We start from the raw sequence: 12,940 nt of genomic DNA, 5'->3' as shown, positions 1-12,940 counted from the left end.
GTTACAAATGTAAAAATCATGTATTATATGGATGTATTACACCCTGAGTGATCTATTTTTGGTGACTATGGCTTACAGCCAATGACAATCTGCAGATTTCATTTTCCAGCAGGACTTGGCACACTGCCAAAGGTACCAATTGGTCTTATATATTATTCTATTTTTTATTTTTATATATATATATTTTTTTTCATTGGCTTTAAGCCAAAATCAGCAACAAAAAAGGAAATAAACACTTAAATTAGATCACTCTGTGTGTAAAACATTTATATAATATAGGAATTTCACATTTTGAACTGAATTACTGAAATAAAGTAACTTTTTTGAATTATATTCTAATTTATTGAAATTAACTAGTAATTAATAGCCGCAGTGTTAACTGTAGTTTACCTCAGTGATGATGGCCTTGTGCTGCCGGACTCGGCTGTACTCCTCCTCCAGGCCGATGTTGTGCAGCAGAGACAGCGGCAGGGCCTTGCCGTCACGGCACAGCACTGCCTGGCACTTGCCCACGTTGGCGGCGGTTAGCGTGAAGCAGCCTGCTGGATCCGTCGGGTCGTGCCGGATGTGACAGAGCACCGCCGATCCGCCCAACTTCTGCCCAGCGGTGCCCAGTTTCCTGTGTGGAGAGAAAGAGAACACAATATATTTACTTCTTTCATTTTCACACAATTATCTGAACTTTCTACTCCTTACACTTTAATAAAAACAGCCTCGTTACTCCTATTTCATTTCAGCTCGTTTTCATTCCAGCTTCTCATCCTTTAATAAAACCCCTATCCAGATAAATCTCTCCATCCAGATAGAGTGAATCTGATTGTGATTGGATGTAGAGAAGTATAAACATATACCATTCCCACTCCCTATTGGTTTATACTGTGGTCCATCACACCTGCACCCCCCCTACACACACACACACTCCAGTAAGAACATAGCAGACGTATGTAGTCTAGTATGAAGATGATCCGTGCAGAGACTCAAGAGAACTCCAGACAAACTCCAGTCCAACTAAACTTTAACTTTAATATATTTACATTCTACTAAAATACATTCATTTACAATCAGCATATATGCAACATTAACATTTTAATAATAGAACTTTATAGTCATTATGGCTTTTAGTAAAATGTGTTTTGTGGAGGGGGGTTTTGAAACCAGTACTTTTTTTTAAACACTTTTACTTAAAGAGTAAAAAGCTTGAGTTGATACTTCAGCTTCTACAGAAGTATTTTTTTTTTTTTTAATTTTTCCCATTTTTTTCCCCAGTTTACACGGCCAATTACCCAACCCACTCATTAGGACTCCCCCAATCACTAGTGATGCCCCAACACACCAGGAGGGTGAAGACTAGCACATGCTTCCTCTGATACATGTGAAGTCAGCCACCACTTCTTTTTGAGCTGCTGCTGATGCAGCATTACCGAGCAGCATCACACCATGCTTGGTGGAAAGCACAGCGACTCGGCTCCGGTACATCAGCTCACAGATGCCCTGTGCTGCAGACATCACCATAGGAGCGATGTGGGGAGAGAGCGCCATCTACCCACCCAGGGGGAGCAGGGCCAATTTTGCTCCCTCTGAGCGCCGGCAGCTTGATGGCTACAGAAGTATTTTAAACCCTAGTATCTGTACTTCTACCTACAGAGTAATGAATGGAGATACTTTTCACACCTTTGTAAATTTGGCCTATTTTATTCGAAATAATCCAGATTTGGTGAATTAAAAAACACTTTATGGCACTAAATAATTTCCAAAGTAATATTCCTATAATATCCTATAGTATCTGTAACACGCAGGGTTCGTACACCTTTTACAAGGTAAAATTTAAGCACTTCTCAAACACATTCAAAGCTTATTTACAAGTAGCTGCAATTCAGCGATAATCAATATATCACAAAACTATAAAACTACTGAGAAAAAAAAAAACACTTAGTAAATAGCAGGAATCATGGATTTATTAGTGTTCTTCACATGGATTTACCAATTTTCTTCACAGCATTGAGCAGCTAATGTAGTATGTCATATTCAGAGATGAATTTAGAGCATTTATACATAAACACACACTCAAAATTATTGATTTGCTTTTTGTCACACTGCAAGAGATGGTATCATGTTTATGTAAACTCAACCAGAATTGTGTTTAGTAACAGCAGAAGGAAAATAAATTTTACGTGCTGCAATTTCTTCTTCAGATAGTTATTTATTGTACATTTATTGTAATTTCAAGCATTTTTTAAGCACTTTATCCAAAATCCCAGCACTCTCCAGGCCTGGAAAACAGAATATTAAAATTCCAGCACTTTTTTGATGCTCTGCCGCCATCTAGTGTTTAAAAGCTGCTTAGACTCCTGTGTATAGGTTACCTCTGCATGACGAGGAAGGTGTTGGTCATGTAGTCTTCCTCGCTCTTAGTCCGGTGCAGCTCCTCGGCCAGTATGTCGTTCATGGTGCACTGGAGCAGGTAAGGCACCTCCACGTTCCTGTCTCCATCAAACACTCCGTACAGAGCTTCCCTACTCCCACAGAAACTACTTACAGACAACGCCGCCACACACAGCCTGAAACACACACACACACACACACACACAGATATGAGAAATTAAAAAGATTAGTATTTCTAAGGGTAGCACATCCATTTTGCTAAACCAAGATAGGACTACTTAGATATTTGAAATCATAGGCTGTATGGGAGTGCATTCATTAATTCATTTTTAATTAATTAACTTTACCAAATTGAAAATCTATAGAATATAATCAAGAGGAAGATGGATGATCACAAACCATCAAACCATCAAACTGAACTGCTTGAATTTTTTGCACCAGGAGTAAAGCAGCATAAAGTTATCCAAAAGCAGTGTGTAAGACTGGTGGAGGAGAACATGATGCCAAGATGCATGATTAAAACCCAGGATTAAAAAACAGGGTTATTCCACCAAATATTGATTTCTAAACTCTTAAAACTTTATGATTATGAACTTGTTTTCTTTGCATTATTTGAGGTCTGAAAGTTCTGCATCTTTTTTTGTTATTTCAGCCGTTTCTCATTTTCTGCAAATAAATGCTCTAAATGACAATATTTTTATGTGGAATTTGGGAGAAATGTTGTTCATAGTTTATAAAATAAAAAACAATGTGCATTTTACTCAAACATAAACCTATAAATAGCAAAATCAGAGAAACTGGTTCAGAAACTGAAGTGATCTCTTATTTTTTTCATGAGCTGTTTACTGTAGGTTAACTAAAAGCTTCACACAACTTTAATAAAAGTTGTATAAAGTATATCTAAAGGCTCTACAATAACCTTAACTTTTACAAAAACCTTGTAAAACGTTGCTAAAATGGTTCAATTGTTTATAATGATTTTATTAAACATCTATAAAAGCCTTATACATAATAATATACATTTTAGTGCAGGGGTGCCCAAACTTTTTTTGTTGGGGGCCAGAAGGAGAAATATATTTGAAGTCACGGGCCACAGACTCTGTAATAAAACAAATAATGAAATATACCACTTTAAATAATACATTTTCCTGATTATTTCATTTACACGTCATCTTACTTGACTTACTATCTTTATCTATCTTTGACAGTGTTGTGTAAACTAAGATTTTCCAAATTGATGTTTAATTTCATGATGTCTCTTAATATTAAACTATTTAATTATGGCAACTTTAAGACTCTGTTGTTCTGCGCTAGAAATGCGCACTCTCTCCGCTTTTAGAGTCTTTGGCCCGTTTTTCTGCGCTAGAAATGCGCACTCTCTCCGCTTTTAGACTCTTTGGCCCGTTTTTCTGCGCTAGAAATGCGCACTCTCTCCGCTTTTAGACTCTTTGGCCTGTTTTTCTGCGCTAGATGCGCACTCTCTCCGCTTTTAGACTCTTTTGCCCCGTTTTTCTGCAATAGAAATGTGCACTCTCTCCGCTTTTAGACTCTTTTGCCCTGTTTTTCTGTGCTAGAAATGTGCACTCTCTCCACTTTTAGACTCTTTGGCCCGTCTCTGCCACCTAGCGTTCAAACTTTGAATCTCACATTATAAAAACCTGCTTAACAGCGGGCCAACTTTCATTCTATTTCTAAAATACAGGGGTGTCCAAACTACGGCCCGCGGGCCATTTGCGGCCCGTTTCCTTTTTTGGAGCGGCCCGCGGGCCGTAGTTTGGACACCCCTGTTTTAGAGGCTTTATAAGAGTGGTCTCTCATCTCTCAGAGCTGTATATCTTGTTTAAAAGATTGCATGAACAGTATAGAAAAAAAGTTTTCCTGCTGTATGAACGTAATTAGAGGTAGTTTAAGAGTAGCATCGGGTGCTGTCACTTTGAAAGAGTAAACTGTGAGGAACTGGTAGTTCAGCATGTTGGTGTTTTAGTGCCGTGTCAGACTGCAGCAGTTCTAGTGGTCTAAACGCTGCAGACTGGAGCATTAATCCACATTTAAAGACCTGATTCAACTCTTCAGCTAATTAACAAGGCCTGTGTGAGCTGGAGGCAAGTGAAAGGAGAGTGCTGTGTGGATGAAAACTAGATTGACCACTGTAGGAAACTTTTAACCAGACAAAATAAATGAATAAATAAATACAGTACCAGTCAAAGGTTTGCACACACCATCTTTTCTTCTTCCGGTACTGCAGTGTCCTGTCTTTTAAATTGTCTCGTCTTTTGTATTTATTGTTATTTAGCGTTATAGTCTTATGTTGCACTGTCGTCACTCTTGCACTTTATGTTGTCTATTGTATTGCTGTTCTATGTTGCACCACCATAATTTCACTACACTGTGTACCTGTATTCAGATGTAATGACACTAAAAGCCTCTTGACTCTTGACTTGACTCTTTAGGATTTTTTTTTATTGTAAATTTGATATTAAAAACTGTATTTAAAGCTCTACAAGAACACACGCTGAATTCTGATATCTATGTAATTGCATACGTGTCCCTTAATAATAACCTCCTAGGACCTGGAGTCCACATGTGTGGACATTACATTTTGGGTTGTCTAGCCCACAACACTACATTTTGCTCTACAAGGGCCTGGTGTCCTCATATGAGGGCATTTTACTGTCACCTAGTGGTGGCAGAAGAGTTTAACACGTCACAGTTTCGATTTTTTTCAGAAATTTAAATGAATTAAAATTTCTTCCATGTTAAAACAGCACTTCAAATGAGCCATATTGCTCAAAAAGTGCAAAATTGTTGTTTTTACTTTTGTTTTGCACATTATTACTAATCGCAACTTTATTGTGTTCTATCAATATATAAAACTACAGTCCTCATATGTGGACTTATTTTTTTCTCAAAAACCACATCATCAGGGTTTATACACTTTTTTACCAATTAATTTCCATGCATTTTTCATGCCTTTAAGGCAAATTTTCATGACCATACAATTTTTAAAACATCAGTGCAGACATGGACAATAAAAGCAAAAATCAACTAAAACTATTATCAAAATTGATATAATATAGTTTGTCTAAAATTAATTAAGATAAAATGTTGACACACAATGTTTATGATAAAATGTGTGTCAGATCCTCAGAGCCCTATTGTTTAAGGGCTAAATGAATGAATTAACTCTGAGCTGATGTACAGGGGTTGGAGAATGAAACTGAAACACCTGGTTTTAGACCACAATAATTTATTGTGGTGACGGACAGTTCTGGTGGAAACAGGAGAGTTGAGGTGCACATTGAATTCTGTCGTGATTTGATCAGCCGTGGTTTTATGTTTTTTGGATACAATCCGGGTTAGCACCCGAACATCCCTTTCAGACAGCTTCCTCTTACAGCATCCACAGTTAATCCTGTTGGATGTGGTTGGTGCTTCTTGGTGTTCTGCTGACATTACCCTGGATACCGTGGCTCTTGATGCATCACAAAGACTTGCTGTCTTGGTCACAGATGCACCAGCAAGACGTGCACCAACAATTTGTCCTCTTTTGAACTCGGTCATGTCACCCATAATGTTGTGTGCATTGCAATATTTAGAGCAGAACTGCGTTCTTACCCTGCTAATTGAACCTTCACACTCTGCTCTTACTGGTGCAATGTGCAATTAATGAAGATTGAACACCAGGCTGCTCCAATTTAGCCATGAAACCTCCCACACTAAAACACTAAAACAGTCCAACCCCTGTATTTTGACAGCTCAAAATATATTTTTTCCATCGATAAACTGAAACACAAAGATTTATAGGCCTTTTTTTTTTCCTTGTCCGTATGAAGCCAGCGTCACGTAAATGTAAAAAGATAATTCTTTGTTTTTACACTAATCAGGTGCCAATTAGCCCAAATAGCAAAGAGAAATTAAAAATGCATGCCATGCAAGAAGGTTAATATTAATCTACAATGTAGAAAATAAATTAAATAAAGAAATACAAAAAAAAAGCATTGAATGAGGTGTGTCCAAACTGTTGACTGGTTCTGTAGATTAAAATCAGGACGTACAGAGGCAGCTCAGTGTGTTGTTTGTGTGTTACTGACTTGTTCTTCACTCCAGACGCCTCCGTGTACCCATGACTCCACACCGCCGGCCCCCCTGCAGCCTCGCTGGCGGAGAATGACGTCGGCGGCGGGTCGATCCGGAAACAGCGGATATTACTGCAGCAGGAGAATAAAACACCACCGCTATTAAACACACTATACTGTACACACACACACACACTGCAGCAGACCCAGCTGAACCATCAGTGCATGACTAATGCAGCTCACACACAAAGAAAGAAACCCTCCCACACAGGGGCTTACTTCAGCTGTTCCAGCGTTTTGTGGTCCAGGTTGAGTCGTGGGTTGCCGGTGAGGTCGAGCTCCTGCAGTTTGGGAGGCAGATTCTCGGGCAGAGTGATCTCCATCAGCTCGTTACAGCTCAGATCCACACACTGAGCACAGGGGGAGAGGGGTTAGTGATTAAACAATATAAAACAATGTGGTAAGCACTGACTATAGGGTTATAAACCCCCCTTGTATGGAGCTGTGGAGCAGTGAAAAAACTGTGTTCTCTGGGATGAAGGTGCTCCATCTACTTTATTGTACAATATAGAGACATGAGCTCCATACTATTTGGAAATGATGATGTCATCTATTGTGTTCATATGCATGTTTGTCCACATATATACATACATACTAGTGCATCTAAAATCTATAGATGTATTACACACAAAGTGATCTATTTTAATCATTTATTTCTTTTATTGTTGATCTTTTTTGACTATGGCTTACAGCCAATTACAACCCATAAATCAGTGTCTCAGAAAATTAGAATATTATATATGAGCAACTGATACTTTTAGCATTGCGGGCAGTGTGCCAAGTCCTGCTGGAAAATGAAATCTGCATTTCCATAAAAGTTGTCAGTAGCAGAGGGAATCATAAAGTTTGGTGGAATAACCCTGGGTTTTAATTACAGTTTTTCATGCATCGTGGCATCACGTTCACTTCCTCCACCAGTCTTACACACTGCTTTTGGATAACTTTATGCTGCTTTACTTCTGGTGTAGAAATTCAAGCAGTTCAGTTTGGTGGTTTGATGGCTTGTGATCCTTCATCTTCCTCTTTTATGTTCCAGAGGTTTTCAATTTGGTAAAATCAAAGAAACATCGTTTTTAAGTGGTCTCTTTTTTTTCCCCAGAGCTGTAAATTGAAATATTTACAAAAATGTGAGGGGTGTGCTCACTTTTTTTGAGATACTGTGTGTGTGTGTGTGTGTGTGTGTGTGTGCATGAGAGAGAGAGAGAGATCTTACCTTCATGTCCATGAGCTGCATGACCTCAGGGAACACCTCGATGGCGTTGGAGTGAGCGATGAGTGTGTGCATGCGTCTGCAGTTCAGGATGGTGGTGGGAACCGCTTTCAGCCTGTTCCCACTCAGGTCCACTTCCTCCAGCTCCTCCAGCTTCGCCATTTTACTGCACAACCAGAGCACATGGGTTAGTGTGTGTGTGTGTGTTAACACTGGCCATCACATTGTTAATATAGAATAATGTGTATAATTGTGTATTATATTTTATATATTGTGTATTCTATTAAAAAAATAAGGAATAATGTATAAAATTTAGCTTTAAACATTATCTATAACTATAAATATGTGTGTGTGTATGTGGGTGTGTGTGTGTGTGTGTGTATTACCTGGCTGGAAAGGTCTGTAGGTGGTTGTAAGCGAGGTGTAGTATCCTCAGGTGTGTGTGTCCGGTCAGTAGAGGTACACACTTGTCAGTGAGGTGGTTATTGGTCAGGTAGAGCTCCTGTAGAATACTGTTGCTCTCCTCTGATAGGCTGGAGGGAGGCAGGCTCTCCAGCTTATTGGCTGAGGCATTTAGGCACCTTAAACTGCAAACAACAGGAAGAAGCGTCAATTCAGATGTTTACAACTATAGTAATTCAATTTTTTACTTACCATTTTTTCCTACATAGTGAATGAATAGTAAAATGATCCAGACTATGAAGGAACACATAAGGAATCATGTAGAAACTTAAAAGTGTTAAACAAACCAAAAAATACTCTGTGAAGAAGCATTTAGATGCTCTTATCTGGGGAGCTGTTAACTTTCAGTTTCTGAGGCTGGTAACTCTGATGAGCTTATCCTGTACAACAGAGGAACTCTTGCTCTTCCTTTCCTGAGGCGATCCTGATGAGAGCCAGGTTCATCATAACTTCAGGATCCTTTAAAGTTCTCGGATTTTTTTCTTTATTTAGTTGAGTAGTTCTTGCTTCTCATAATCTGGATTAGAACATTACTCAAATATTCACTATTCACTGTAGACCTGTAACTCTACCTCTTCACTACTTTACTTTAACTGATGCTCTCAAACACTTTATTAAGAGACAAGGAATTCAAGTAATTAACTCTTGACGAGTTCAGCAGCACAGCTGTTAACTGAAAGCCTGAATTCCAGGTGACTCTACCTCATAAAGCTGACTGAGAAAATCCAGCCAAGATGTGCAAAACCTGTCTAATCTAAAATATAAAACATATTCTGGTTTGTTTAACACTTTTTTTGTTTATTAAATAATTCCATGTTTTTTTTTACAATGTAGAACGTTTCAAAATAATGACATTTATAGTTTGTCCAAAATTTGACCAGTACTTGACCTGTTAGTTTTATTAGTGCTTTATTATTATTTGCATACTAATAAATGGCAAAAATTAGAAGACTCTAAATATGTAGAGGAAAGTGAGCAATATTCTGGTGAGCATTACACTTAGTATTGTAATACTACAGCAAGACAATCATCATTCTTACAATGTTGAGTATTATACATTACAGTTTAATATATTTAAATTGTATTTAAAACAGTAAACATTGAGATTTCAGGCATTCTGGATATGAATTGTATAGATTTATCATCTACAGCTTAATCATGGTCATCATGGTCTGGCACACATATTGTTATTTATTTCTGTATATTTTTATTATATAAAATATGCTAAGCTGTGAAGCATTTGAATGACATTAGAATCATTTCCATTACATCCCTCTGTGACCAAACTCTGAGCAGTTTTAGTATATTTCTGTGGAACAATAAGTAATAATGTAGGAATTATTACAGCAGTGAGTGAGTATGAACAGTCGTACCTGTCTGATTTGAGGAAGAGGTTACAGGGCAGCTCCACCAGCTGGTTATGCTGGACGTCCAGAACCTCCACCACAGGTCTCTCCACTCGATCAGGCAAACGCTGCAGACGATTATGTCCCACCAGGACCTTCCTCAGACTGCTACTGCAGAACAACCTGAGAGACACAGCAGTGAAGGTCAGAATAACAGTTTAAAACTACTTACAAATGAAGATTATGTTTTGAGGCAAAGATACGGCCAGGAATCTCCAATATAACATAAAAACCTTCACAGCAATGTTCTACTGGACGGTAGAGACAGTTACTCCAACAAAAGCAGGATAAACGCTTTTAAATACCCTTGATTTCAGAAGAAACAGTGAAATGTATGTGTATGTGCTCAGATTAAAATAGATTAACAGGTAATATGAAATATAATATTCCTCTGTAGACCCTGCTCTATCCTTACAGCCCTAACAGACAGACAGAGTGTGATGAACACAGACATACAAATGAACAGAGACAGATAAAGAAATAGACAGACACAGACAGACATACTGTGATGGACAGACAGACAAATAAACAGACTTAGGTAAGCAGACAGACAGATGGAAAGAGTCAGACAGACAGCCAGGCAGGCAAGCAGACCGATGGACAGTCAAATGCATAGGCAGAGACAGACAGGCAGATAGGCAGGCAGGCAGGTAGGCAGATGGACAGTCAAATAGATAGATGATAGACAGACAGACAGACAGTCAGGCAGACGGATGGACAGTCGAATAGATAGGCAGAGATATATAGAAGATAGACAGACAGGTAGGCAGGCAGATGGACAGTCAAATAGATAGATAGATAGATAGATAGATAGATAGATAGATAGATAGATAGATAGATAGATAGATAGATAGATAGATAGATAGATAGATAGATAGATAGATAGATAGATAGATAGATAGATAGATAGATAGATAGATAGATAGATAGATAGATAGATAGATAGATAGATAGATAGACGGATGGACACTCAAATAGATAGGCAGATAGATGTTAGACAGACAGACAGATTAGCAGGCAGGAGGATGGACAGTTAAATAAATATGCATAGATAGATAGATGATAGACAGACTGGCAGACAGGTGGATTGACAGTTAAATAAATATGCATAGATAGACAGACAGACAGACAGGCAGGCAGGCAGATGGACAGTTAAATAAATATGCATAGATAGATAGATAGATAGATAGATAGATAGATAGATAGATAGATAGATAGATAGATAGATAGATAGATAGAAAGGCAGGTAGGCGGATGGACAGTCAAATATATAGGCAAAGACAGACAGACAGACAGACAGACAGACAGACAGACAGACAGATGGACAGTCAAATAGATAGACAGAGATAGATAGATGATAGACAGACTGGCAGACAGGTGGATGGACAGTTAAATAAATAAATATAGATAGATAGATAGATAGATAGATAGATAGATAGATAGATAGATAGATAGATAGATAGATAGATAGATAGATAGATAGATAGATAGATAGATAGATAGGATGGACAGTCAAATAGATAGGCAGGGATAGATAGATGATAGACAGACAGACAGACAGGCAGGCTTGCAGGCAGATGGACAGTCAAATAGATAGGCAGAAAGAGGTAGATGATAAACAGACAGACAGATAGACAGACCGACAGGTAGGCAGGCAGATGGACAGTTAAATAAATATGCATAGATAGATAGACAGACAGACATGTAGACAGATATGTAGACAGACATGTAGACAGACAGACAGAGAGACAGTCAAATAGATAGGCAGAGATGGATGGATGGACAGATAAATAGATAGATGAACATGAACATAGTGAAACGGATGCAGGAAAATATAAAGAGAGAAAGAGAAAGAACAGAGATAGAAATAGAGAGAAACAGATAGAATCAGAGAGAAGGAGAGAGAGAGACACACACTGTGAGAGTGGAAGTGAAGCATAAGTGGGTCGTAATGGAGAGAGTCCTCAGCGAGCCTACAGCCCCGATTCATCATCCTGACATCAGAGTGTAAAACACATCTGCAGCACTGTGTGTGTGTGTGTGTGTGTGTGTGTGTGTGTGTGGTGCGGTTGTGTGAAAGACAGTTACATGATCCTAAAGATAGAAAACAGAGTGGAAAAGGGAAGTGTGTGTGTGTGTGTGTGTCTTTGTGTGTGTGTCCTTCACAGCGGGCCGGCTGACGGCTGTAATAAACGGTGATTTATGAAAAGTGAATCCGTAGCACAGCTGGACAGCACCCACACACACGAATGACAGAAGTGACAGTGTGTGTGTGTGTGTGTGTGTGAGAGTGTGTGTGTGTGGGTACCCACCACGGGGGTAGTTCGCTGATGCAGTTGTGACTGACATCCAGCACCTCCAGCTTCTTGCTGTCACTCAACCAGTCTGGCAGCGCCTCCAAACGATTCCTTTATTAAACACACACACACACACACACACACACACACATATATGAGCATGTATAGTGACGGTAACATCTAAACTCATAATAACTATCATACTTGTCTAGATATTACACTATAAAAGACTCTATGCATACAAAGGGTTAGCCTCACTGATAAGTGCTTTTCTATTGCATTGTGTGTGCGGTAAAGCTCTTACTTTCACTATTAAACATGATATCCATGAGTTCTAGTGCTGATTTTCTACGATTTGATTTCACCAAAGATTTAAGTGATCACAGATCATGGTTATTCAAGGTAATGATGGAAGATGATGTCCCCCCACTGTCCTGATGTCACTGTATAATAATACATCGGACAGTTCTGCTTAATGCATGCCAATAATTTGACCTGTCTTTTCCATGTCCACTTATCGTCTTTCACATGGTTGTTTAACAAGTGAGAAGCTACTCCCTGCATCAGTTAGGGTTAAATAACGTGTTGCCAGTTGAAACATTAGAAATCACCTATGCAGTAAGTTTTATCCAATTATCCAATGGGAGGCTCTTACCTACGTATTTGCTTAGTTAAATCCAGGTGTTGCATTATTAGATTAAATTAGATTCAACTTTGTCATTGCTCAGTCCAGGTATGTGGCAACAAATTGTATAATTCAATTATATTTTAGGATTATAAGGAACACTGACGATTTTTGGGAAAATTAAAGGATTTTAACTGTGGGAAAAATTTTAATGTGGGAAAAATTTGATGATACGAAAGGTGAGAGAGAAATCTTACCTTGAGACGTCCATGTAGGTGAGGTTGGAGGCAGCTGGACTCACTTCCAGTTCACGGAGCTCTGCAAGAGGAAGAAAAAAAAAAAAGCAAAACTGATCAGCACTGCAGTTTCTACAGAAGTCAAAAGTGGGTTTAGATATTTTAGAATAAAAAAAAAATATTGTG

At 38.6% G+C, this 12,940-nt stretch overlaps 1 protein-coding gene and 1 long non-coding RNA gene across 2 annotated transcripts in view; one reads left to right on the top strand and one right to left on the bottom strand.

The window, feature by feature from the left end:
- Positions 1-12,940, bottom strand: part of phlpp1 (PH domain and leucine rich repeat protein phosphatase 1) — a 124,884-nt gene that overhangs the window by 6,924 nt on the left and 105,020 nt on the right. The window contains exons 8-16 of the mRNA XM_022678175.2: positions 12,776-12,836; positions 11,909-12,004; positions 9,564-9,719; positions 8,115-8,315; positions 7,732-7,894; positions 6,738-6,868; positions 6,474-6,590; positions 2,364-2,558; positions 391-619 (exon numbers count right to left, since the gene is read on the bottom strand). Coding sequence (XP_022533896.2) covers positions 391-619; positions 2,364-2,558; positions 6,474-6,590; positions 6,738-6,868; positions 7,732-7,894; positions 8,115-8,315; positions 9,564-9,719; positions 11,909-12,004; positions 12,776-12,836 — 1,349 coding nt within the window. The remainder of the gene's footprint in view (positions 1-390; positions 620-2,363; positions 2,559-6,473; positions 6,591-6,737; positions 6,869-7,731; positions 7,895-8,114; positions 8,316-9,563; positions 9,720-11,908; positions 12,005-12,775; positions 12,837-12,940) is intronic.
- LOC125803805 (uncharacterized) overlaps positions 5,582-12,940 on the top strand; it is a 172,366-nt gene continuing 165,007 nt past the window's right edge. The window contains exon 1 of the long non-coding RNA XR_007440175.1: positions 5,582-5,673. This is a non-coding gene — a long non-coding RNA (uncharacterized LOC125803805). The remainder of the gene's footprint in view (positions 5,674-12,940) is intronic.

The sequence above is a fragment of the Astyanax mexicanus genome, chromosome 8 (genome assembly GCF_023375975.1).
Source record: "Astyanax mexicanus isolate ESR-SI-001 chromosome 8, AstMex3_surface, whole genome shotgun sequence".
Taxonomy (NCBI): domain Eukaryota; kingdom Metazoa; phylum Chordata; class Actinopteri; order Characiformes; family Acestrorhamphidae; genus Astyanax; species Astyanax mexicanus.
This window is presented reverse-complemented; position numbering and strand designations above follow the sequence as displayed.